General features: G+C 38.5%; 2 protein-coding genes, 1 long non-coding RNA gene and 1 pseudogene across 4 annotated transcripts in view; 1 reads left to right on the top strand and 3 right to left on the bottom strand.

Annotated features, from left to right (window-relative positions):
• POLB (DNA polymerase beta) overlaps window positions 1-12,709 on the bottom strand; it is a 21,291-nt gene extending 8,582 nt beyond the window's left edge. The window contains exons 1-9 of the mRNA XM_039853938.1: window positions 12,473-12,709; window positions 12,098-12,155; window positions 9,653-9,719; window positions 6,438-6,512; window positions 5,764-5,822; window positions 4,300-4,349; window positions 2,422-2,473; window positions 963-1,017; window positions 797-869 (exon numbers count right to left, since the gene is read on the bottom strand). Of these exons, the coding sequence (XP_039709872.1) occupies window positions 797-869; window positions 963-1,017; window positions 2,422-2,473; window positions 4,300-4,349; window positions 5,764-5,822; window positions 6,438-6,512; window positions 9,653-9,719; window positions 12,098-12,155; window positions 12,473-12,533 (550 nt within the window). The 5' untranslated portion in view covers window positions 12,534-12,709. The remainder of the gene's footprint in view (window positions 1-796; window positions 870-962; window positions 1,018-2,421; window positions 2,474-4,299; window positions 4,350-5,763; window positions 5,823-6,437; window positions 6,513-9,652; window positions 9,720-12,097; window positions 12,156-12,472) is intronic.
• Window positions 12,270-25,056, top strand: LOC120595667 (uncharacterized). The gene is made up of 2 exons (XR_005650932.1): window positions 12,270-12,411; window positions 21,869-25,056. It is a non-coding gene; the product is annotated as an uncharacterized LOC120595667 (long non-coding RNA).
• IKBKB (inhibitor of nuclear factor kappa B kinase subunit beta) overlaps window positions 14,973-25,056 on the bottom strand; it is a 46,863-nt gene continuing 36,779 nt past the window's right edge. Inside the window, exons 16-22 of one of the 2 annotated variants that reach the window (XM_039853936.1) lie at window positions 24,213-24,322; window positions 22,982-23,031; window positions 22,772-22,871; window positions 22,414-22,561; window positions 19,949-20,076; window positions 17,366-17,456; window positions 14,973-15,863 (exon numbers count right to left, since the gene is read on the bottom strand). In XM_039853936.1, the coding sequence (XP_039709870.1) occupies window positions 15,798-15,863; window positions 17,366-17,456; window positions 19,949-20,076; window positions 22,414-22,561; window positions 22,772-22,871; window positions 22,982-23,031; window positions 24,213-24,322 (693 nt within the window). In that variant the 3' untranslated portion in view covers window positions 14,973-15,797. The remainder of the gene's footprint in view (window positions 15,864-17,365; window positions 17,457-19,948; window positions 20,077-22,413; window positions 22,562-22,771; window positions 22,872-22,981; window positions 23,032-24,212; window positions 24,323-25,056) is intronic. The other variant, XM_039853937.1, reaches the window with a different exon arrangement.
• LOC120595715 (uncharacterized) lies at window positions 18,728-18,846 on the bottom strand (annotated as a pseudogene).

Genomic DNA, 25,056 nt, shown 5'->3' with positions numbered 1-25,056 from the left:
TGTGAAGAGACAGACCTACTTAAAATCATATAGTGATAGGTTTGGCTTGAGGTCAAAAAGACCCCAGGTCTTTTGGCCTCAATCCAATGTTCTTTCTACTTATCGGCAATTATGGATTTAGTCCTTTTCTCTCCCCAACTAGATTCTTATAGCAGCTATCCAGCGAATTTCTGACAGCCTATCATGTATTTCCTGAGCAAAACTCCAAAGGTGGCCAGAGGTTCAGTCGGATATCTATTCTAAAAATTTTAAATGACATTTTTCTATGTCAATTTTTAAAACTAATATTTTAAAACTTATAGCACCCTTCCGAAATTTTGAGCCAATAACAGACCATGATTGTGTGGTTCCCACTTTGCTCGTATTTACATAGTAAATGGAGATCTGCAGAATATGGTTGTCGTGAGAATTGGTTTTGAACTGGTGCTTCTGAGACATTACTCTTAGATCCATTATGGAAAACTTAGAAAATACAAAAAATAAAACAAACAAACGAAAAAACCTACCCACAGCTTCACAACCATCTAGCCAAACAACCACTATTAGGATTTTAACATACCTAAAATTATTTTGTAAATTTTCATTAAAATTAGTCATTAAAATATTATTCTATAATAAATTCAATACGAATTTCCTCTAATTTTTCACACATATTTACTTCCATCTATAAACAAATAAACTACAGGATCTTAGTAAGTCTACGAAGTAACACAAGTTATATCTTTTTAATCCATGTTTCTCATACAATTTTAACATCAAGGCATGAATGACCAAAGTTAGGAAGGAAGCATGTTACCTCGTCTGAAACTGCCACAGACTGTAGCAATGTATTCAGAATCCACTTTTTTAACTTCATTTAGTACAATATCCTAATAGAAGAAAAATTAAGTCAGTATTCTAAAAACAGCTTTCACCAAGTGACATTCTCAATTCTAATCAAATACAATTTAGCACACTCTTACTTGCATTTGTAACATCTCTTCACGAGGAATTCTTTTCTCAAAGTCTTCAAAATATCTATAAAGACAGAATAGGGAAAAGATTTTTGTGACATTTAAATTTTAAAAATTAAATTCCTGCCATATCAAGTGTCCTTTATACCATCAGTTCAAAAATCAAGATTAAAATTCATTAGGTGTCATCCTTTGTGATATTTCATATACTCCATCTAAACTTATTTATAAATAAACTTCTCATTCATATACCAAGAGTAAATAAATACATTTAAGTTAGTATATTTCCAAATTAGACTGCTTCCTATTGTCAAGTCAAGGGGATACAGTTTATTCTTAAATCTTGCAAAATTATTTTCTTTTAAAATGTTATCCTAGTACGGTCCTACAACATGGATGAACACTGACAACATTGTGCTAAGTGAAAGAAGCCATTCATAAAAGACCACCTATTGTATGATTTCATTTACATGAAATATCCAGAATAAGCCAATCTACAGGTTTTCCAGAGCTGGGGGATGGGGAAAAATGAGGAGTGACTGCCAATGGGTATGAGCTCTTTTGGGGGTAACAAAAATGCTCTAAAATTGATTGCAGTTATGGTTGTACAACTGAAGCCATTGAATTGTTGTACAATTGCAGTTATGGTTGCAGTTATGGTTGTACAACTGAAGCCACTGAAGCCACTGAATTGTTTACTGTAAACAGGTCAATTTTATGGTATATGACTCATACTTCAATAAGGTTGTTATAAAAATATTACCTCAGTATGAAATAACATCTAAGAATAAAGCACCTGTTCAAAACCAACTCTCACAACAACCAAGTTCTTTAGAAGATTCCTATTTACCATGTAAATACAAAGAAAGTGAGAACTATTACCGTCCTGGTCTCTTATTGGCTCAAAGTTTTGGATGGGAAGTATAAGTTTAAAAATATTATGGTAAGGCATCAGGTTCAGAATGTTATTAGGACTGAATTGCCAACAAAACTCTGTTGGAGATACATGCTTATGCATGTATATAGCTTATGCACATTTTTCTTCTTTATTTAAATTTAGTGTTTCGTGTTCATGACCTATCTTCTCAGATAGGCTCTAAACTTAAGAGCTACACTGTGCCTGTTTATATCCTTACCTCAGACCTAATGCAGTGCTTTGTACAATGTAAGCATGAAATAAATACCTGTTGACTGACATACTTAGTTCTATGTATTTTCAGAGGATATTTCCCTCCTAAAGTCAAGAGAATGAGGGAAACACTCAAAACAGGCAAACAAACTAGAAAGCAATAATAAAACATATGAATATAGGCATATTCTCTATAGGAGTCTGCCATAAATCTTAGCACATCTGAATAGAAAAATGATTGTGTTTAGCTAGTTTGAAGAACTATTATGATGTATGGAAGAATGGCTACACATTTTTACTTTTACATCTTAAGTGTCAAAAGAGAACTTGCTATCTTACTTCAGCCCAATTCTCTGATGATGGTTCAATTTATCTTCATTTTTTCTGAGATCTGTATAGAAGATTAAAAAAGTTGAAGTACCAATTTAAACATTTTTGGAAAAAAATGCTAAATTCAGTGATCCTTTTTACAAAGAACTACCTGGAAAATACATTGAAATGACTTTGAAAAAACAATGAAAAAATATGTTCAGCTATTCAAATTAATTCATGATTTTTACTTACTGAATCAAAATTTTAATTACAGTTACATGAAATAGTAGATAAAACATACCAAGATCACATCAAATTTCACTAACTATAGCAAAGAGCAGCTCTATAAGAACCTATATTGCTTAATTTATGGTTAATAGCAGCAGTAGTAACCATAACTTCTGAAGGTATTATGAGTAACTAAACTCATTCATATTGTTTGCTTGTTTATTCACTCCTTCGTTCAGTTAGTATTTGTTGAGTACCGATTTGTATAGAGACTGTGCTAAAAATCCTGTTGAAAGGAGAGGTATCATCACTTTTTTTAATTAAAAAACTGTCGTATCATAACATCATATGTTAAATCTAAAAGTGATTTAGTCCATTTGGATGTTCTTTTACTAGGCATGAGTACAGAAGTAAGCCTTGTTAAAGAAACAGCAAGGTAAGTATACTTCAGAAGTAATTCTTATAGTCACATCTCTCTGGAAATGTAAAATGGAGAAAAATAAGTATCTTTATGATATATGGAGCACTTAGTATTTCTCATAGTTGTGTGTACACAGAAAACACTAAAGTATACGAGTGAAAATGAAACAGGAATATTGAGTTTGTTATAAACAGATGTATCAACAGTTATTATATTACATATCTCCGAACTGTGAAATAATATAAAAACCATTACAGTAGATCCTTGACATTCCCAAGGGATGTAACTGAATACTTCTGAGAAACAAATTTTTGAACGCTTTATTCAATATTTCACTCAGATAAACTATATATGCCACAAGCAGAAAAGCACAAACCCTCTCTGAGATGCAGATGTAGCAGAGTTCATTCTCTAGCCATATGGCTCACATAAATTCTAATTAATCATGCCTCTTAAGAGTCAGTTACTATCTTTAAGTATTTACTAGATACTAACAACTCTGTTTAGTGCTTTACATACATTATTTCATTAAATCATGAGGCAGAAATGATTATGCCATTTTGTAGATAAAAACCAAGGCACCACAGTCATTCATTCTAATAAACGTGGTGGAGAATGGATTCAAACCCAGGTCAGTTTCTAAAACCTGTCCACGAACCATTCTGGGTTGCTTGCAAGTAGTTGAAACCACAAATATTAAATCCCAAATGCCACAGATGTACTTTAATGAGTCCATATGTATACCTTGAAATGTATGAAGAAATAAATTATATTTAAAGGATTGCTATATTAAGTTTAAGAGAAGGGTTTCATAATTACTTAGGCTCTATTTTTATCACTTCTTTGAAAGCAAAAATTCATTCAACAAGCATTGCAAGCCTCTTACAGAATCCTTCTCAATAAATATAATAGCTTTGCAGCTGAATGTGTAGGACTTTATTATTGTCTAAAATTTTGTTAAAGAAACAAAGGGAATTTAAATCATCTAAAAATCTGCAAGTGAAATCACTGCCTTAAAATCAAAAAAGAATTTCTTGTTCTTCTTGATTTTATTCTGAGTTACAAACCTAAATATGTTTAAGATGAAAATATAAACTACTCTTTATATCTACTCTCTACTGTAGAGTTAAAAAGAAACCTTACTGTTTGTATCTACTAATTGAGAAAGAGTTTTTCAAGTTCCAATTTGTTAGAGCATTAACAGTCCTTCAGAACCATATTTAATCTAAAATTAGTGACCTATTTTACATACTCACCTTCTAATGTTTTAATTCCTTCATCTACGAACTTCCTTGCAGCAGATGGACTAGAAAGAAAGCAAAGCATTATTTCAATATTAAGTGAAAGTCAGGATCCTTGTAACAAATAACCAGTAATGCCTTTTCTTGTCAAAAACATATAGAGTTACTATTGAGCTGAATAACACCTGCTAAAATTGCATGGTTATTTTGGTAATGTTCAGTTTTATTCGAAGAGAAGAATTCTTGAAATTTATCAAGGCATCCATGAACTTGGACATGAAAGAGATGTCTAAATAGCTAGGTGTTATAGTGCATAGTACTTTATTCATAAAACAGACATACAGGCATTTGAAAACTGTTCATTCATTTCATGAGATTTACTGAGGGCCTATTATGTGCCAGATACTCTTCTAGGTACTCAAAATACAACAGAAATAAGACAAATAAGGACCCTGGCCTTAACTATTTACAATCTACTAGGTAGAGAGAGAGAATAAATAGATACATGAACAAACAAGAAAAATATCAGGTAAATGAATTAAAACAGGGTAATATGACAAAGTAGTTGGGTCCTACTTTAGACTAGATGGTGAGGGATGACCCCTGAGATTACATTTAACAAAGAGATTTTGTACAGAAACAGTGTGGTACAGAAACTGATATTCATGTCAAGAAGGTAATACCGCATAGAAAAAATAGAACTGAAATGGGAGTCAGGAGATATGGCTCTGCCATAGTTATCACTTTCTGTATTGTTTTCTTGCCTGGAAAAAGAAGATAATATAACAGATGCTCTTTAAAACACCTTCTAACTAACTAACTAACATTGGGTCTCCAAGGAGTCAAGTTCATTTTCAGTATACTAGATTTAGGAATTTAATCTATTTTTGGAGTAACTTTCATCAAAATATTGCCATTTAAAGGATCATCATATACCTAAAAAAATTTCTCATTCCATGAAGATGAGTTAAGAAAAGCATTACAGCCTTAGTAGTTCAAGGCTCATCTTTACTTTGCCCAGTGCCAAAGTAGCCCCCTTTCATACTAGTTCAAATTTTAAGATAAAGATTCCTTCATTAAAAAATGCTTGAATGCTTGTTTCTAATTCATAAGGTACTATGCTTGGTGTTATGGAAAAAAGTTTAAATGCTTAAGATAAATATTACGCTCAGAGAAGCAAAAGAGGCGTAATCTGAAGGGAGTGACAAGATATACAGAGAGCAAGAGTTAGTGGAGTTTAGAGGAAGGAGAGATTATTTCTGGCTGGGGAATCAAACTGGTTTCATGAAGGAGGTAACATTTTCCTTGGATGGGCTTTCACAGTAGAAGCAGCATCTGGAGAACCAGTAAACTGCATGGGCAAAGACACAGAAGTAGAAAGGTATTGGTTTTGAAGGGAAATAGCATGCACTTTAGTTTGGCTGACATAAAAAAATTAAACCAACTCTACTATTGCATCTGTTTAAAAATAGTTCTTACCCAATGCCAGTAACTCGAGTCAGGAAATTGATGGATGAACTTGTATCATCCTGCCGAATCTTTAAGGGGAAAAAAAGGAGCATAACAATGATTTAGGAATGCTTTAAGGACTCAAATGATCTTATTGGAAATGTACCAGTCTGTAAAGGGACCAGAAGAGCCATTTACATTTGCTTGGATAACCCATACAGAAGTATTTATACATAATCTAGGCAGTTCTAGGTAAATAACAGAGCATCTGAAGATGTCTCATTTCTAATTTATCTAATACTTTTAAAAGACTTAGTCGTAAAAGACTAGAAGTGATATAATCGTGATCATCAAGGGTGAAATAGAACCTTACAAATGCTTGGGAGAGTTTAAACAGAATTTTAAAAGATAAAATCTTTTAGTCAAAGTTTATAATCTCCCTTCTGAACGGTACTGAAAACAGGAGGTAATTCTATCATATATGCTAACAGCCTCTTAAATGCCACATAAAACAAGTGAACATTTTATAGAAATAAATTCAAATTTTTAAAACAGAACACTTAAAGGCTGTAAACTCCCTTCTTCTCTTTTCCTTCTGAGTCTCACTAGAGTGACATCAATCACCTTACAATGGTGCTCCATGATAGTTGCCATAAAGGCAGACATTATAATGAAATAAGCAAACAAAGAAGTTACAATTTTACCTTTTCCAGTTTACGCAATTTTCCAGTTGCTAAAAACTCATCAATCTTTTCAGCAATTTTTGTTCCTACTCCAGGCTATATAGAAAATTTAAAATACAAAAGTCATATAAATATAATGTTTACTAAATGAATCACTAAAAAGTACAAAATGACAAATGAAAAACAAATGATCATCACATAACCAGTACTGAAACAAAGGACAGAAAATCAAGCCCCAGTAACAACATAGTCTCCCAAAGATAAAATATTTAAATGATCGACAAAAGCCTTATAAAGCCTTACAACAATTCTAAGTGACTCCTGCATTTTAAAATTAACTTTGGTTGTAGAAAAATTAGAAAATATAAGTTGCATAAAGAAAAATATTAAAATTCACTTGTTAATTTCATCACTCTGAAAATTAAACTATAACCTATTTAACATCTGCTATATATTGACTTATTTTCTGCTTACCTATAAAAGCAGAGTTACTACATATGTATATACATACTTTTTTTCTTTCAAAAGCAGAATCATACATCTTTGTAAAGCACTTTTTTTCAACTTAAAAATACATCCTGAAAAAAATTTCCACATCAATAAATAAATGCAACTATATTATCTTTAATGGCTGCATAGCATATCAGTGTATAAATGTAATTAAATACCCTACAGGTGAACATTTAGATGGTTTCCACTTTTTGATATTATAACAATGCTATCATGAATTTCATCTGGAACAGAGGTTCTCAAGCTTTTGCATACATCAGCATCACCTGGGGGATATGTTAAAACACAGAATGTCAAGTCTCACCTTAGAATTTCTGATTCAATAGATTGCATTTCTAACAAGTTCCCAGGTGATGCTGATGTGCTGGTCTAGGTATCACACTTGAAGCACCACTGTCCTAGAACTGCACAGTCCAACTGCACAGCAGTCAACCAGCTGTGACAATTTAAGTTTACATTAAAATTAAAAATTCATTTCCTCAGTCACATTAGCCACATTTCAAGAGCTCACTAGCCAAATGTGACTCATGGTTACTGAATTAGCACTGCTCTAGAAAATAAGCCCTAAGAGAGCAGAGGTTCTGTCTTTTTGCTGCTTTATTCCTAGCACCTGGGTGAATATCTGGTATATAAGTGCTCAAAAATTATGACCTAATGAATTCTTGTATACATATAGCTCTACTGGTTTCTTTAGGATAAGTTCCTCAAAGTGGAATTGCTGGGACAAAGGATATATACATTTTGCCAATGTTCTGCCACAAGATCCTTCAGAAAGGTTGTAAACAACTAACTCTTTGGATCAGCAGTAAATGAGTGTCTTTTTTTCCACATCTTTATCCATACAGCATATCATACTTGACAGTTTAACAAGCACTATGTAGCACCTTGCTTTAATTTGCAGCTCTGATTATTAGTGAAGTTGAACTTTTTTTTCATGCTTACAGTTAAATGTTCAACATGCATAACATGTGTGCCAGTTACTTCCTACTGTCTCCTAGCCTTAAGTTCATCTTTCTATATTCTTTTTGTTTGTTTTGGTCTTTTCTTTTTGTTTTTTTCTTTTTTTACCCTTTTATAGTCTTGTTTTATTTTATATTTAATGTGTCCCAAGAGTACTGAAAACATATTCAAGTTTTGAAAATAGCAAACACCAGATAGTAATAAATAAGATTTAGTAAGTAGACTAGGTTTGAAAAGGGAAACTGCTCAGGTTTCTCATATCCTATGGCAGAAGAGACATATTGATCTAAAGCAATTTAGGCCGAGGCTATTTTTCGTACCTAACATTAAGGAATAAAAGACAAAATACTTATTCTGGAAATTTCTAGAATTATTGAGAAGCACTCATATGCACTAGAAAGTAGGTCTGTTTTAAAAACAATAGTTAAAAAAAAAAGATGACATTTTCATATTAAGTCCAGTCTTACGCTAAAGGAATTCTGGGTACTTTTGTATTCTTTCTGGGATATATCTTAAACTCAGATTGGAGATGAAGTGTATCAGAGCTTGACAGAAGTTTGCCTCTGTTTGATAATAGCAATGAACAGGCTATTTGTGATTAACATATAAAAGGAAATTCAATGGTGATAAAAGGGGAAGAGAATGGAAGTATTTGTGGCTCCTGAGGTTAATACTGGGTAAGTTCACCAATACAGAAATTCGGAATTAAAGTCTAATGTATTTATAACTTGCTTGGCTAATCTGTTTGGGGAAGATATACTGATGTTGAGAACAATTTATGGCACAAAGGATTAAAACCTATACACCAGAGCATGATTTGTATTAATAAATTTAAGATAAAGATGTAGTACATGGCTAATGTGGATAATTTGTCATGTAATCGTAAGTAGTATAAGATTTATGGTAATGTTAAGACTCTGAAAGATGAAAATATAAAGACAGTTATAATTTATATTCTGAAGGCTCTCATGAGAAAATTAAGGACAATCAAATATTACTACCTAAATTCTAGAGGACTTTTGTGAAACACAAGTGGGTAAAGAACAACAGAAGATAATAACTATTGGGACCTGGACTAATCAAAGCCATGTCAGTTTGATATCTTTGAAGGAAAAAAAATATATATATGGTCGTTAGTTTTGAAGAACTTAGAATCTTTTAGTGGGATCTCAATGAGAGAATAATCTGATTATCAATAGGTAAACTTTCCCAGGATATTTTTAGCAATATTATTACAAATTACCAAGAGAGGAGACCCTTTAGAAATTGTGACACTACTAGCATACAGGACTTTATGGAATTTGCAGAGGATAGGGCTAAATGCCATAATACACAAATGGGTTTAATCATGTGCTTATTAGTGGGTAAGATCTCTTTGGGAACACTAACTCACATAAGGTTCTATACCTGGGGATCAGGAAAAAGTAGCAGGGGACCAGATATGCTAGTACCACTCTGTCACCATACTCTCCTTCAGTTCTACACTCAAGCTGAAAATGAGTGTGAGTACATTTATATATAAAGAAAGAAAATTGTAATTACATCTATTTAATTTTTAAAAATCTACCTGATCCTCCACTCAAAATATTCTGAGCTTGAAAAATTGTGCTTGAAACAGCATAAATATTATTCCAAGAAATCAGGAGCAGTGAAATCTGCTTGTGTTGGTGGTCAAGGCAACTTTAGAGAGGCAAATTTAGTTCTGTAGGAGTCCACCAAATTTGTACATGTGTGAATTCTTCGATCAACTTTCTCACTAAACTTACCAATTTCTTAGCTTCCGCTCCACTCTTTATTTTGTGTGGGTACTTTGCTATCACAGATGCTGCTTTTCTATAAGAGAAAAACAAAGGAAAACCAATTATAAATCCAGTAAGGTCTTAATTTTTCTTAAATTGGAAGGCACATACAAGCAAATATGCAACTTAAACTTTCACCAAGATAATTAATTTTCCATATTCGAATAAAACTTATAAAAAACTCACATGAGCTGGCAGACCACCTATGTCTTTAATTTTTAAAAGTATCTCTTGCAACATCCTCACATTTGAGGATAACTGTGTATTTAAAACCAGGGAGATAAAGGAAACAACTTGCCTTCCCTTTTTAGAATTAAGTGGGAAATATCATTGGGTCTTTTTTTTTTTTTAATAGCTAGTTTTTTGAAATTATTCATAACTCTCAGAAAAATGTGCCACCTAGTAGTATTCAGACCACTAGATACCCAATTGGCTCATGGAAAGCTATTTTTAAATTAATGGTTTAAACTGCTTTCTCCTATGCCCTTAATAACAGCTTTATTCCCCCCTCCCCCATTGCTCTCATTTCAGTTCCACATAAGGTAGTGATGTGTGATGCTTGCCCACCTCCACACATATCCAGCTCAGGAATCTGGTGACAGATTCAGTACACCCTGGAAGCTCACTGATGGTATCCTGTCTATAATTTCAATACTAAATGTGGTTTAGCATTGATGCTGATAAAAAGCCAGTAATACATCTAAGTCTAAAATATAAATATTGGATAATCTTTAGAATTCTTGTTTTTCATTCTATTCTAACACATATAAACATTTAGTCTTGGATTTCAACTTCATTAGCATAATACTGATGATCAGTCTGGAAAAGTAGGTTGAGGGCAGTTTGTGGAAGGAATTGTTTCAGTAAAGGCAAGTAGTTCCAGATAATTGGCACTATAGCTATGACAAAGCCTGAAAGGGAAGAATTAGATCATGAAAGGCCTTTTGTATGTTACAATATGTTTGAACTTTATAAAAGTTAAGAGGAAATATTTAATTATTTGATATGGAAGAATGGCAGGATCACATAGCTATTTTCAAAAGAATACTTTGGCCACAATCAAAAGAAATGTAGATGGGGGAAAGGAGGAACATGCAGGGTGCTACTGCTTTTCCAGACTCATTTCCAACTCAGACCATATCCCTTACGCAAACTGAATGAATGACTTCTCAGAAAATGTTATATCCCTTCATGTCTCAATGCCTTGGCATGTTTTGATTCCTTCTCTAGATTGTTCTTCCCCTCACTTATCCCCTGATGGGCTCCTTCAAGACTAAACTCCTCTCTGAAACCTACTGTGACTCAAATTATAGGGATGAATATCTCTCTGATTTCTAGATCATCAAATGTGCGGCTAATAATACAATTAGTTTACAAAGGAAGTCACAAGAGGTAGAGAGGAGGGAGTGTAATCATCTTCGAATTATGCTGACTGGGAAGGGAAGGAGGAAGTTTAGTTTCATTTTGAAAGGTAGAGATAAAGGGAATATAGGCCTATAAATCTGGAGAAAAGCCCAGTGAGATATAGACTTGGAGTCATGAACATAACCAGTATCCAAAGCTGCCAAGGATGGTAAGGTTGCCAGAAAAAGTATGAAAGTGAGAAAAGATGGCTAAGGGCAGACCTCTAGAAACTATCAACATGAAAAGGTCAGCTAGAAGAGGTGAAAGAACAGAGGATTGTGCCATCCCAGAAGTCAGGGGTAAGACTTGAATGGAATGAGCTAGTAGTGAATGTTACTGAGAGTCCAATATGATGAGTCCAATAACATTTTCAGAGGAATAGTAAAACATAAAGTATACTGCAATGAGATAAAGCATGACTAGAGATGTAGGAGTCCGGACAAGGAACACAGAGTATACAAGAAAGTTCACAGTAAAGTGGAGGAAAGACATATGGTAATTGCTAGCTAGTTGTTTTGTGCTTTTCATTGGGACATGTTTATAGGCTAAGGATCAGAAGCAAGTGGGTGTGAGAATAATGTATAGGATAAGGCCCTGGTTAGATGAACAAGGATGGGATCCAAAAAGGTGACAGGATCTGTCACAGACCAACCAGATGGAAAGAGCTGATTCCTTGAACTACATCTATTTCACAGCAGAGACCTCATCCACTGCCTTTCATTATGGCTTAAAATCAAACTGTATTTTCAGTAATTCGTGTGTGATGATGGGAAAAATATGTATCAGCCTATTTTCAGTCAAGAGTTGGGAGTCAGAATTGATCCTACAGAACTCTGCCCAAGTTCTCTCACAAATATTGCAGTAAAGTACCACCACGGAGTCAAACACTCTCAGTTCTTGCTTTTTTTCCCCCCTTGCAGATGTTCCAAATATCCACTGGACCCTCAGCCCTTTTAAATGCCACACATCCCAGAATGCTTGCTACCAGAGAATGCTGCACCGTCCCACCTGTAAGCATTGTACTTGTGGATAGCCTGGTTCACGTTCTTCTCAAAGTTTGCGAGTTCTGAAAAGGCAACAAAAGGCTCTGGTGAACAAGAACCACGAGTAAACAAATGAGAACTGAGTTTCCCGGAAGGGGACTTAACAGCCTTTTAAAAAACAATGACTTCCCACTTCTACAAGCTTTGACACAAGAGTTCCCAGCAGTACTGACAATCAGCCACCGCCCACCGGCGCGGAAGGACGATCGGCACAGAAAGACCGACTACCCGCTGCGAGGGGACGATCCCATTCACTGGGCTGCGGGGACGCGAGAGAAGGTGGGGAAGGCAATGGGGTGGGAGGAAAGGAGAAGCCAGCGGCCCCCGGCGCGCTGCTAACCTGTGAGCATATCGGTGATTCCCCCGTTGAGAGTCTCCTGTGGCGCCTTCCGTTTGCTCATGGTGGCCCGCACCCAAGAACCCCTGAGTGCTCAGAGCCGGGGACTGGCCCCCACTCCCAGCTTTAAGGAGGGGCAGGGACTTGGAGAGGCGGGTAGGACCAGCCCAGCCCCGGCACAGACAGCGTGAGCCGCTGAACAATGGCTGCCTCTGACAGGAGGCGCGGCGCGCGGCGCGCGTGGTGACGTCAGGGCTAGGGCCGGTGCCGGCGTCTGGGCTTGAGCGGCGGTGCGTCGGCGTGTGATAAAAGGGAACCAAGAGGGTAGAGGGGACCTGAAACTTGAATTTGGCAGTTGGAAAGTGGATACCTCCGAATTACATCCCAATGGGGTTCCTATGGGAAGACCTGGATTGCTAACCTAAGACATTGTGTGTTTTCCCAGTACGCTTCTCTGAAATCCTCTTCCTAGTAGAGGAGTCCAGTTTTGACTCGTCACAACCTCGGATGGTGCGTTATATAAGGTGGTGGGTGGAGTGAGAGAATACTGACAACTGCTCAATGCACGAATTATATGTGCACAATAATAGTTGCCGAATGCATGGCGTATTTTATGTGATATGAGGCAACACCTGCGTCATACTGTCAAAACTTTCTGTAAAAATACAGCGCAGTCCAAACTACAATGGCATTCTCCTCTACTAGGTGCAGCAGGAGCCTGGAATGAAATATGCCAATAAGAGGAAAGCCTCCCATACAAAACTTTTAAGCGCATATGCCAACCAATGTCAAAATATATTTTTTTATCCTCCTGCCTTTTCCGGTATGGACTAAAGTGAAAAAAACATTAGGGAGGGAGAAGTGCTTCACCTAATGAGCAATGAAACTATCATTACAGCATGATGACCTATATCTGAGAAATTTACAGTTCTGCTTGAGAAATGAAAGTGACATCAGCAGTATTTTCTTTCACAAGTGTAACTCCTGGAGTTTACACTAAGCTTCCAATTCCAGGCAATTGCTTTATGTGCAAATAAAATTATTACAAAATGATACCTAGTTGCTGTAGAAAAATCTGTAAAATGTATAAAAGGAGAAAATCGAAATCAATGATCGTCGAACCATCCAGTTTAACCAATGTTAATATTTTGGGACATATAGTTCCAGTCTTCTAATCCAGTCCTCTTTAAATTCCCATTATTTTTCAATAATGGAATAATGCTTTAGCTATAATTAGTTTAATTACGTTGTACCTGGTTGTATTTTTTTTTACAATATCAGTATACATTTTAAGTTATGGACATTTGTATTTCTGTGTGTGAATTTCCTATTTATATCCTTTGTTCATTTTCTAGTGTAGTCATTTGTTAGATTTTTAATATATTACTACTAATCCTTTTTACACAATTTGTATATTTTAAAAAATATTTGTATGTTCTCTTATCCCTTGCCTTTTAACTTTATTCCGCAGCTTAACACCTTGATTCCTACCTTCATTTAGATATGAGTCTTCTGACTTTTTTTGTTCTTTTTTTCCCATCCAATCTCTATTCCAGGCAAAATAAAATTTCATATTATTTTGTTCTGAAAAATAATCATCTCATTAAATAAAAAAGTTATTACTTCTGAATAATGAAAGTTACTCTAGGGAATTGTGAGATCACTTTTATATAGTATTACACCAATAAAAAAAAAAATTAGTGCCAGAAAATCCAAGGAAAATAATCAATTCTGTCATCTTCGATCGATCAATAACATGATTCACTTAACACTCTCTTCATGAAATAATGTTTTCAATTGGCTTCTAAGATAGAACATGCTCTGTTTCCCTTCTTCCTTACTAGCCACTCAAGTTTGTTGTTTTGTGAGTGGGCCAGTTCCCAGCTCTTCTACTCTCCAACCTCTATGGGAAAATGCCTCAGGCCTTGATCTTCTAACCAGCTTTTCCACTTTGTCCAGTTTCACCTTTTTAAATGTCATATCTAGTTTGAAGACTCCTAAATTTATATTTCTAGTCCTTATCTCCCTTGAGTTCTAGCCCCATATATCAAACTGCCCACTGGCTCATCTCTAGTTGTCCTTAATAGGCACCTCAAAGATAAAATATCCAATAGAACTCTTGCCCCACTAGCTTCTTAACTTTCCCCATTTTAGTTAATGATGCTTTAATCCACCCTGCCACCAGGCCAAAACCCTAGGAGTCATACTTAATTGCTCTTTTCACACTAGACATCCAATCTGTTTGCAAGTCTTGTCTAATCTGTCTCCAGAATATATATTTGAGCTGGATTACTTCTCACTACCTCTACCGCCACTACCTTGAATTTGTTTTGCATTCCTCCTTTATTTTATATAAAGGTGAAGTTTTGGGAAATGTCAAAAAAGCAGTGCTCGTGCTGTAGCAATGTTTGATCCAGGGACACTATTCTAGTTTATAAAATTTTCTATGAAGTTGGATTGTGGGACCTAGTATATGTATTTGATTCATGTTACGAGATACAGAAACTTTTAAATAAATCAATTTAATAATACTGCTAGATGATATGAGATGCAGGGACTCCCCATCCCATCGCAGCTACACACAGATGTGTCTGAGCAAGGACAGGGGGTGTGGGCACTGTGGTTGACAGATAACCTTTTCTTCTTCTCCATGACAACTCACTCTCAGGTAATCTTTGGAATCCAAAGGAATGGAGTTGCTCTTCCATGCTGGCTCTACTGAGTCACTCTGTGGCTCAAAGGACTACAGACAGGGGGAGCTTAGCATTTATCTACAACACTGCCCAAGGGAGGACAACTACCAAAGTGTAGGTAAAGGAAAATGTTAGCAGCAGTGAAACGAAAACAGGAAGAGAGGATGGGGCCAGATCAAGTCCATGATTTAAAAGTCTGTTTAAGAAAAGCTGAATCCAATAAAATTCTAGCTGTGAGGACAGGTGGATCAAGGCCTTTGGAGATCAGCGGGGGTCAGGAGAAGACAGGCTGGCACCAAGTGTGGATCCTACTTTGTCCTGAAAGATTCAGATTAGACATCTGTCCAATGGTCTGTGGGGCAACTGTATTTGAAGCACTTTTTTTCAGAGCAGAGAAAGTAGCTGCTGTGGCTTGGTCTCCCTAAAAGCTTGTGCCTGACATCCGCGCTTGCTGGGCCTCTGTGGTGGAGGATTTCCAGTGTGCAGACAAGTTGTTGGCGGTGCCCACGAGGGCCCTTGGTCCACAGTGAATATCTGGGTGCCAAAGACTGCTGGGATGTCATTATAGCAGTGGCCACTGTGGGAGAGCACCAGGCCAGGCAGCCCCATCAGGTGGTCCAGGCCACCCACTGTAGTCAGGAGGCCTGCTCCAGGCTATTCTGCTCCTCTTCTTCCATCTGTAACCAGCTCCAGTCTAGAGACTGAAAGTCAACAAGCAGGTTAAAAATACAATGGCCACCAATATACTTCGAGTTGTTTTTCATTTTCAGGAGGCAACCAGCACAATTTGGAAGGAAATTTAAATCCTCTCATTAATAATAGTTTTGTTATTGCAGGGTACCCTTGAGCTGAAGTAACATATTCAAAACCATACAGGATCTTTTCTTTGGACTAGCCTGGAGTCCCTAAGATTCTGTGACTATGGAAACTGGAAAGGCAATTTTAATATTACTTGTGCTCATGGCACTTATTTATGCTCACTGTGGGTAGGTGGTACCAAGAGTAAATCTCAGCTATTGATTTCCAGATGAAATAGCCTGATTAGACTTCCTTTTCCTCTGGCAGAAATGCAAATTAGCAATGAAAAGATAAAATATACAATGCCAGGAAGAGGAAGAGCAGCAATGAAACATATGCAAAGCCCCAAGTATTGGAGAAGACACTTGAATAAATAGGTGATTATAATTAGCAGTATCCCCTCTGAGTCTTCTGAAAACTGAGAAGCCCCACTAGCTTCTTAACTTTCCCCATCTTAGTTAATGACGCTTTAATCCACCCTTCTGCCATCAGGCCAAAACCCTAGGAGTCATACTTAATTGCTAGCAGGTGATTGTATCGGCAGAAAAAGGCCATTTAAAGAGCTGAGGGAATGACTTAAGATCCTCACACAATGTTAGCTTTGTGTTAACATACATGTAGTGTGATTAGTTTTTCTTCATGTTAGCTTCCCTATAACTAGTACTACCTACTGCTAAGGTCTGAGTCCCTGGGAAGCAGGGCCAAGACAGGTTCTTGTTTTATCTCTGAAGCCCAGCACAGCAACACCCCCCACTGACACACACACACATACAGATGCTCAGCAATGGTACAAAAGTTGCAGGGGCTGGGGGAAGGCAGAAGCCCTTAGAATAATGTTACCTTCTTCATAAGGATCGAGTGTATTAAGGATAAAATGAGATAGTACACATAAAGTACTTGTATCCATCCAATAATTGTTAGCATTATGATGGTGATGATGATGATGATGATGAATAAATATGTACAGTTGACCCTTGAATGACACGTTTTGAACTGCGCAGGTCCACTTACACGGGAATTTTTTTCCATAAATACAGTGAATGTATTTTCTCTTATGACTTTCTTAATAACATTTTTTTTCTTTAGCTTACTTTATTATAAGAATAACTGTATGTAGTATATATAACGTACAAAATTGACTGTTTATGTTATTGGTAAGGAAGGCTTCCTGTCAACAGTAGGTTATAAGCAGTTAAGTTTTGGGGGAGCCAAAAATTATATGTGGATTTTTGACTGTGTGGGGTGTCGGTGCCCCTAACCCTTGTCTTTTTCAAGGGTCAGCTGTACTAGAAAATCCTAAGTGTATGCTGAGGTCAAGGAAATGCTGGATTGCCTTTCCATTTTCTTTTTCTAGTCTGCTGTAGAAAGGATGGGACAGCTGAGATTCACAGAGGCCATTCATTACCCGTAAACTCTGGTCCTGTTCTTTCATGGTGTCTTGCATTGCATTTTCTAGCTGGGTGCAGAGAGTATGTGCTTCAGCCATCAACTCTTCACTAAAGAAAATGATCGAATTATTAGAAAGTGGTCAGTATTACTTTTTCAGAGATAAACCTACTGTTTAGCATATTTTTAAATAGCTTTGGCAAGATTCTAAGAATTAAATAATAATTATTTTGGTTCTGAGTGTCTTAAAACGCCACGTCATTGATTATTGACTTCATGCATCTAATTAAGCATTTTCAGAAGCCCAAATCCAGCCATGATTATTACTGGTCACAATGTGAAAAAGCAAACAGATCCCTGCTTAATAAAAAATTAAGAGTTCTTTCAGACTTAACTAGACAGCTGAATTTATTAATTCTCTCCAAACTACCAAAATCTAAAGAAATCTCTCAAATCACCTGTTTTTCAATTTTTGAAATGGAAAAAATATATACAAACCAAGCAATTTCCACAGTTCCTTGAGGTCTACAGAAAAGCAAGTTCTGGAAACTGATTTCATTAACCTGTGTTCTCTCTTTTCTATAATAAGAAATGCACGTGTCCTATCAAGAATAGGCCATGGTGAAATAGGGGAGAATATAATAAGTTATTCGTCCTTTTTTAACCTCAGTTCTATGATATGGAAAGACAACTGGCAACCTGTGCTCCCAGGATGACTTTTCTAAGGCTTTGAGGATATCATTAGAGGGAATGTGACAAATCCAGGAAGACAGTGTCTTGAAACTCCTCTCACCTTGCAAAGTGTGACACTCTGATGGTAGGCACAGAAGGCATCTTTTTCCTTAGCCTCTTCTATGGGGCTGCTAACCAGGTTAAAGGCTCAATGCCAGCTCCAGAGGGCAACGTAAGAGGAATAGGACCTGGTTACTATCCTTAAAGAACTCACAGTAGGTTGGAGAGAGAATTAAGAACCTAAGGCCATATATGATTAAATACCAAAACAGTATAGGCTATGAACTCCTCAAATACAGGAACAGGACTTTTTTAAAACAGCTTTATTGAGATAAATTTATATAACATAAAGTTCACCCATTTAAAGTATACAATTTGATAGTTTCAGTATATTTACAGAGTTATACAACCACCATGATAATCTAGTTTTAGAACATTTTCATCACCCAAAAAGAAATCTTGCACCCATATTAGCTACTTCCCATCCCCCTTCCCCACCTGCCATAGGCAATCATTAATCTATTTTCTATGTCTATAGATTTGCCTACAGAAACTGATTTTTTTTTTTTAGGCGCGGCAACCCTTGGTTGACCTCACAGATTTCAAGGACCTTGTCAGCTTACAATCCCTTATTATTATTATTTTTTAATGCCTACAGCACGTGGTCTTCCTAGGTGTTCTCCCATCCAAGTACTAACCAGGCCCTACCCTGCTTAGCTTCCGAGATCAGACGGGATTGGGCTTGTTCAGGGTGGCATGGCCGTAGACAGGAACTGATTTTAACTACCTTCACTGCCTAGGGCCTGGCACATAGAAGGTGTTGAATAAACAGGTATGGGACTGAATTAGAAACAAACGATCCCCACAGGTGATCCAAGAAGAGAGCAATCCCTGTGTGCATGTGCGCTCAGGGCTTCAGAGGAGACAGGAAGCAGATGTGCCCTCCAGATGGCAGGACTGCTCCAGGGAAGGGCATCTGCCAGAGAGTGGCTCTCAAACTTGAGTGTGCATCAGAATCTGCCAGGGCTAGTGAAACACGGGCTGCTGTGCCCCACCCCTGAGCTTCTGATTCAGAATCTACATTTCTAACAAGGTGCTGTTGATGCTGCTGGTCTGGACCAGACTTAAAGGTAAACTGAGCTAGAGCAAGAACTTGTGTGGGAACAGTGGGATCCTCTTGCACAGCCGCTGTGAGGTGCCCGTGAATGCCTTGAAAAGGCTCAGGCTGGATCTTCTAGGGAATGGGAAGCCATTGCTAGTTACTGACCAAGGAATAACTTCAAATGGTGTTTTGTAAAGACTAATTTGACCAAAGAGGGCTTGGAGGAAGTAAAGATATGAAGCAGGGAGGCAAAAAGGCTTGCCAGAAAGGGCTGAAGTGTTCTGTTCACCACCTCTGTATCAGTGTACAGGTGACAGGAGGGGAAGGAAGGGATGAATGAGAGGTGATGGGAGGCCGTGGGAGGAAAATGGGAAGTTGGTAATCCAAAGGGATGGAGGGTGAAAGGGAGGAAGAGAGAACTCAGGGGGGATGAATAGGGCCCTCCCTGCAGGGAAGCTGGTTTTGAAGAACAGGTAATGATTGATGGACTATATTACAGCATGTGACTGACTAGCACTTTCAATATTCTTATTGAGCAATTAGTAACCCAACCCTAAGACAAGGAAACTTTAGTTAGCAAGTTACAAGGGACTATGAGACATTTGTCCCCACAGTGCCTAGCATATGTAACAAACACAAAGGAAAAACACGCACAAGATCATCGGACAGACAAAATGGTCTATTGGTGCATTTCTATCCCATGACCTCCTAATATTCAAGTTCTCTTGAATATTACACTTGGCACTGTAACTGATGACAATGACGTACCTTTTGTTGACTGTCTCGGGCAAGCTGTAGGGGGCGTTGGGAGGCTGAGACATCAGCTGACCAGAGTGACTAAGGCGAGAAGCATTCATGCTATCTGGGCTTCCACTGACAGGACCACGGACCTTGCTCTAAAAGACAAAACCAAAAAGAAAGTCGACAAAATTTTGGAGCAAAGGGCTGATTCAAATTTTGCATTCACACTATGGTATTTTCTCACAAGACAACTGGCCATAAGACACATGCTATTCCTAGAGAATATTGGTCAACATTTCTATCTGTGACAATAGCTAATAGTTTGCATTTAAGTTTAGTAAATGTTTCTCTATTTACAGGTGTACTTTTTGATAAAAGATTCTAAATACAGAGATTTGAGTGCCTGTATTTGTAGGCTTTATTTCATTAGTTTGGTTGCTTAGTGAACACTTATAAGGAAACTGAAAGAGAGAGGTTTTTATTCTTTTCCAAGCAGAAGACTGAAACACACAAAAAAGTTATCAGTGACTGAATCACCCATCTGTGGGGCAGCTGAGAAGAAAACCAAGATATTCTGACTCCCAGGATGCTGTAACCACTCCACCTCAAAGCCAAGATGCTAAACTAATGGCTCCTGCTCTAGCTACTTGTACTTCCTTACGCCTGCAGCTCACAGACATGACCTATGGTCAACCTTCTCAGCACATCAAGCCATCTCTCCTCTTCGAGTCCCCAACACACTCTCATCTGCTGGCCTCATCTACTGCTCACTGACCCCTTTCCTTGCCCTCACTGTAGCCTGCAGTTCTTCAACCCTTTCAGCCTCTCAAGCTATGGGACACATCCTGGCTCCACACCCTCTTTTCCACCTGAATGTCAAGGTCTAATCTCAATCAGCTATTCCAGCACCCAATTTTGACTTCATCATCACCTAACCACCTACCTCCTACTCATTCTTCAGGTGAAACAGCACCTCCTTGGGAACGTTTCCCATGGTTCCCTCACCTCTAAAACAAGCTGGCACACCTCCTCTGCATTCGTGCTATAGCTCCTGCTTCCTACAGCTGCTATAGAGCACTTTCCATTCGAAATTGTTCCATTCATTTCCCTGTCTGTGCCCCTCACAAGAGTATGAGCTCCTCGGGTCAGGCACCATGCTTTTTTCTCCCTCCTTTATCTCCAGTTTTCATCACACTGCTGGGCATAGTCAACACTCAATAAATGTCAAATGGATAGACAAGGCAGGTCAGGCCATCACCTGTGAATAGCTCGACTTCTCTCTCCATCTTAAACTTTCCCTGTCTTGTCATCTCTCCTCGTTTCTTTCCCTCCTTACTTGTAGGAGGAAATGTCACTCACCCCTTCCCAAGGACAAGACTTCAACTCATGCTCATGATGTTGACCTCTCCACTGGTCTCAGGACTAGAAACTCACTGTCTTCTATCTCTTTGATACTATGAACCCCTCAGTACACTGTCTCCTTCTGCTTGGCCTACAAATATGCTTATCTCCATGACCTGAAAAAACACCATCCGTGTGTCCTGCTTCCACCTTAAGCAACTATCTTCCTTCCCATTCTCTTCTTTGCTCTTAAAGGCTATTGATAACTACATAGCTCTCCTTTCAACCTTTTTCACCTTTTTGCGGTCTTCAGAGTGGGGGTTACTCTCCCATTGGCTCTGGTTTCCATGGCTTTTGCCTGGCTCTTTTCCTTTCACTGTCCTGGGCTCTCTTTTTTTGTGTTATGTTTTCTTTCTGAGCAACATTCAGTGGAATTGCAGCTACACTGAGATGGTAGGCACAGAATGTATGAGTTACAATACGAAGCAGCAGACATAGATGAGGGTCAACCACACTGTGCTGACATGCAGACCCTCAAAAGGTCTGTCTATATTTAACTCTAGGAACCTGGGAATGTGACCTTATTGGAAAAAACGGTTTTTACAGATACAGTTAAGGATCCCAAGATGACATCATCCTGGACTATTCAGATGTGACCGAAATCCAATGACAAGTGTTCTTATAAGAGATACCCAGAAGAGAGACACAGAAAAGGCCATGTGAAGATAGGCAAAGAATGGAGTGATGCTGTCACAAGCCAAGGAATGCCTGGGTATTCCTTGAGCCACCAGAAGCTAGAGGGGCAGAAAGGGATTCTCCCCTAGAGCCTACAGAAGCAGCCCAGCCCTGCCAACACCTTGATTTCAGACTTCTGTCCCCAAGAACTGTGACAGAATACTTTGTGGTAATTTATTACAGTAGCCACAGGAAATGAATACATGCATAAATAAAAACAACAGGCCCAGGCCCTAACTCTGCCCCTCCTGCTCATTGTGACTCATGGAGAAGAGAAAATTGAGCAGCAGCAGCTGAGTGGTTTATCTGTGGCTTTGCGGTCTCCCTCGTGGGGTGGTGACAGCTGCACAGAGGTGGAAAGGCACAGAACAGTGGCAGACTGAGGGCTGTGGGCCGGGCTTCAGGGGCTCACTCACACAAGCGATCTTCAGGAGATTCCAGAGTTCCTTCTGTCGCTTCTCCTGAAGCCGAACAACAGTCTTCTCATCCTCATTCATTAAACTCACCACCTCTTCCACCTTGGGCAACAATTCCAGAGCCTTCTGCTTGCAAACCACGGTTTTACTGTAAAGAATAAACAAGGCAAATTCCAGTGGCATTTGGGTTGGAGAAAGCAGAAGAACATAATTTCTGTCAATTATGAATCCAATCAGCAGCTCCAAATAAATTTTCTCCAGGTGGTTTAAGCACATCAGAGGGGAGTGAGGAAATGGCCTCACACAGTCTCGCTGCTTCTCCACATTCCACCTCAAGTAGGAAAGTCGGGGCTTATACCTGAGCTGGGTATAAATCACTCGCACTTTCTTTTCAAAGCCTTGGATTGCCTGAAGTAGCAGCCGCACCATTTCCTGACTGTCACCCTCAGTTCGTTGGTCTGGAAAGAGGAGAGAAGTTGCACAGTTCCTCCAGGTGGCTGGCAGAGAGTACCAATGCCTCATACTTGAGATAACAAGGCACCCGAGCCAGACATAAAAGCCCACTTACCTCTCGGTTTTTCCCTTAGTCTCCTGTAAAGCTCCCTTGCTTGCTCTTCTCTGAAATATACAAAAAAGCAGCTCTGTCTAGATCTGAGGCCAAATAAGCACATCTGAAGCACTGATGAGCTAATTCCTGCCAGCAGAATTACTGATTTCTAGAAGCAAGACTGGCAATATGTCTTGACTGAAGAAAATGATTATTTCTGGTGATATTACAGGTGATATCTATAATAAGAGAGTGAGAGCCTTCGTTATCAAAAATCAAACATCTCCAAGGTTTAATGAGAGAGAATCTTAAGGAAAGGAGTTTCCATTCTGTCCCTCAGATTTCTGGAATTCCCATCCACTTGGCTTCCGCAATAGTGATTCCAGGTGCCAGCACTGGACCTGAGGCTGGACTGGAGAACATGGCTTCCCCTCAGGCCCAGGGTGGACACAAACTCCTATCCCTTTCCCTCCTTAACACAGTGAGACTGGCTGACATTTTCAGAAGTGACTTTCATCTGAAAACTGCAGGAGAATAAATGATTTGAGAAAATGTAGAATACAAATAAATCAGATTTCTGATATTCGGACTCCTGTTCCTGAGAATCATGGTAAAAGCATCAGAGGATACTGCTGAGCCCAAATAGGACAGCTCCTGAGAGGATGATGTGCTTGCTGGCATCTCTTCCGTCTTCACTGCAGGGGCTGCATACACCTATGTGATTTCCTACAAGTAGGACTGCTTTGCCTGGGCCCCTTGTCCCCTCCCAGAGCCAAGGCCAAACTCCTGATAAAGATTCAAATGAACAGTTTCCAGGTCCAAACTTCTAGGAGTTGCCAGGTTTCTCTGCTTGACTTTCTGCTCTTCGATCCACACTTGGGTAGGGGGGCTGGCTGAACAGTGACATCTAATACATGGTAAAGGCTCCTTGCATTACATAAAGCCTTGATTGATTATGAACCACTTCTCTATGCATTATCTGAACTGATCCTACAATTCTGGGAAGTCAGACAGTTTTTCTGGCCACTAAATAGAGATGAAAACTCAGGCTCAGAGTGATGGTAACTTGCCCTCGCTCATCTCTGGAACATTCCAAAATGATTCATTGGGGAATGCGCTCTAGAGGAGAGTGGTCTCACAGAGCTTCCATAATAACCACACGTGATCTCAACATAATACATATGGAAACTCTGGTTAGGGCTTCTGCATGTGCTAGGGACAGCGTGTGGTCCCCTGCTCAGTTGGTACTCACAGATCGTCCAGAGTCCCCCCCTGCTTCCGACCCATTGGGCTCCTCTGCAAGTCCACGATATCAGTCTGCAGTGCCATCATCCGTTCCACCAGATGTTTCACTTCATTCTCCTAATGAAAAAAGCTGTGCTAATGTCAACTGACATAATAAGAGCATTCTGAGATGCCAGATTTTCAGGGCAAACCCTCCAAATTCACTCAAGACTCATGATTGACTGGCTAGAAGGAATATGGACTTTGGAGTCAGAGTGACCTGGGTTTGGATCTTGGGTCTACTACTTTCTAGATGTGTGACCCTTGGGAAAATTTTTAACCCTCGATCTGTAGTTTCTTCTACTACAAAATAGGCTTCTAATAGGGCCATTTTAGGAGTTAGGTAAGATAAAGTTATAAGTATCTGGCATGGTACTTGGCATATAGAAGATGCCCTATGTATATTCCTTCTCTTGTCCTAAGTCCATCCAATGTCATCCTATGTGGGAAGGCCTGGACTCTTATTTCATAGATTACGAATATGAGTGCCAAGATGGCATGGAGCACTCACTGTCTCCACAGTTAAATCAGGTTTTGTCTCTACAATAGCCACCTTAAAGCACACGTTCAGTACTGATGGATAGAAACAGGCATTAAAACATGGAGGTGAAGGTCCTTGCCCAAGTTCACAGGGGAAAAATGGTGAAAAAGTCCACAAAAGTGCCTTGGAGCCCAAGGTCTTCAATTTGTATGAGGTTCACTAAATCATGCTTTCCTTGCCTTTGTAATTAGCATTTTTCAATGGCATCTGAATTTACACTGTCCTTGCACTCTGCCTAGACTGTTTCTTCCCTATGGATTTAGTGTCCCAA

This window comes from Pteropus medius, unplaced genomic scaffold (assembly GCF_902729225.1).
Source record: "Pteropus medius unplaced genomic scaffold, Ma_sr-lr_union100, whole genome shotgun sequence".
NCBI lineage: Eukaryota > Metazoa > Chordata > Mammalia > Chiroptera > Pteropodidae > Pteropus > Pteropus medius.
The sequence above is the reverse complement of the archived record's forward strand: the minus strand, read 5'-3'. Positions and strand labels throughout refer to the sequence as shown.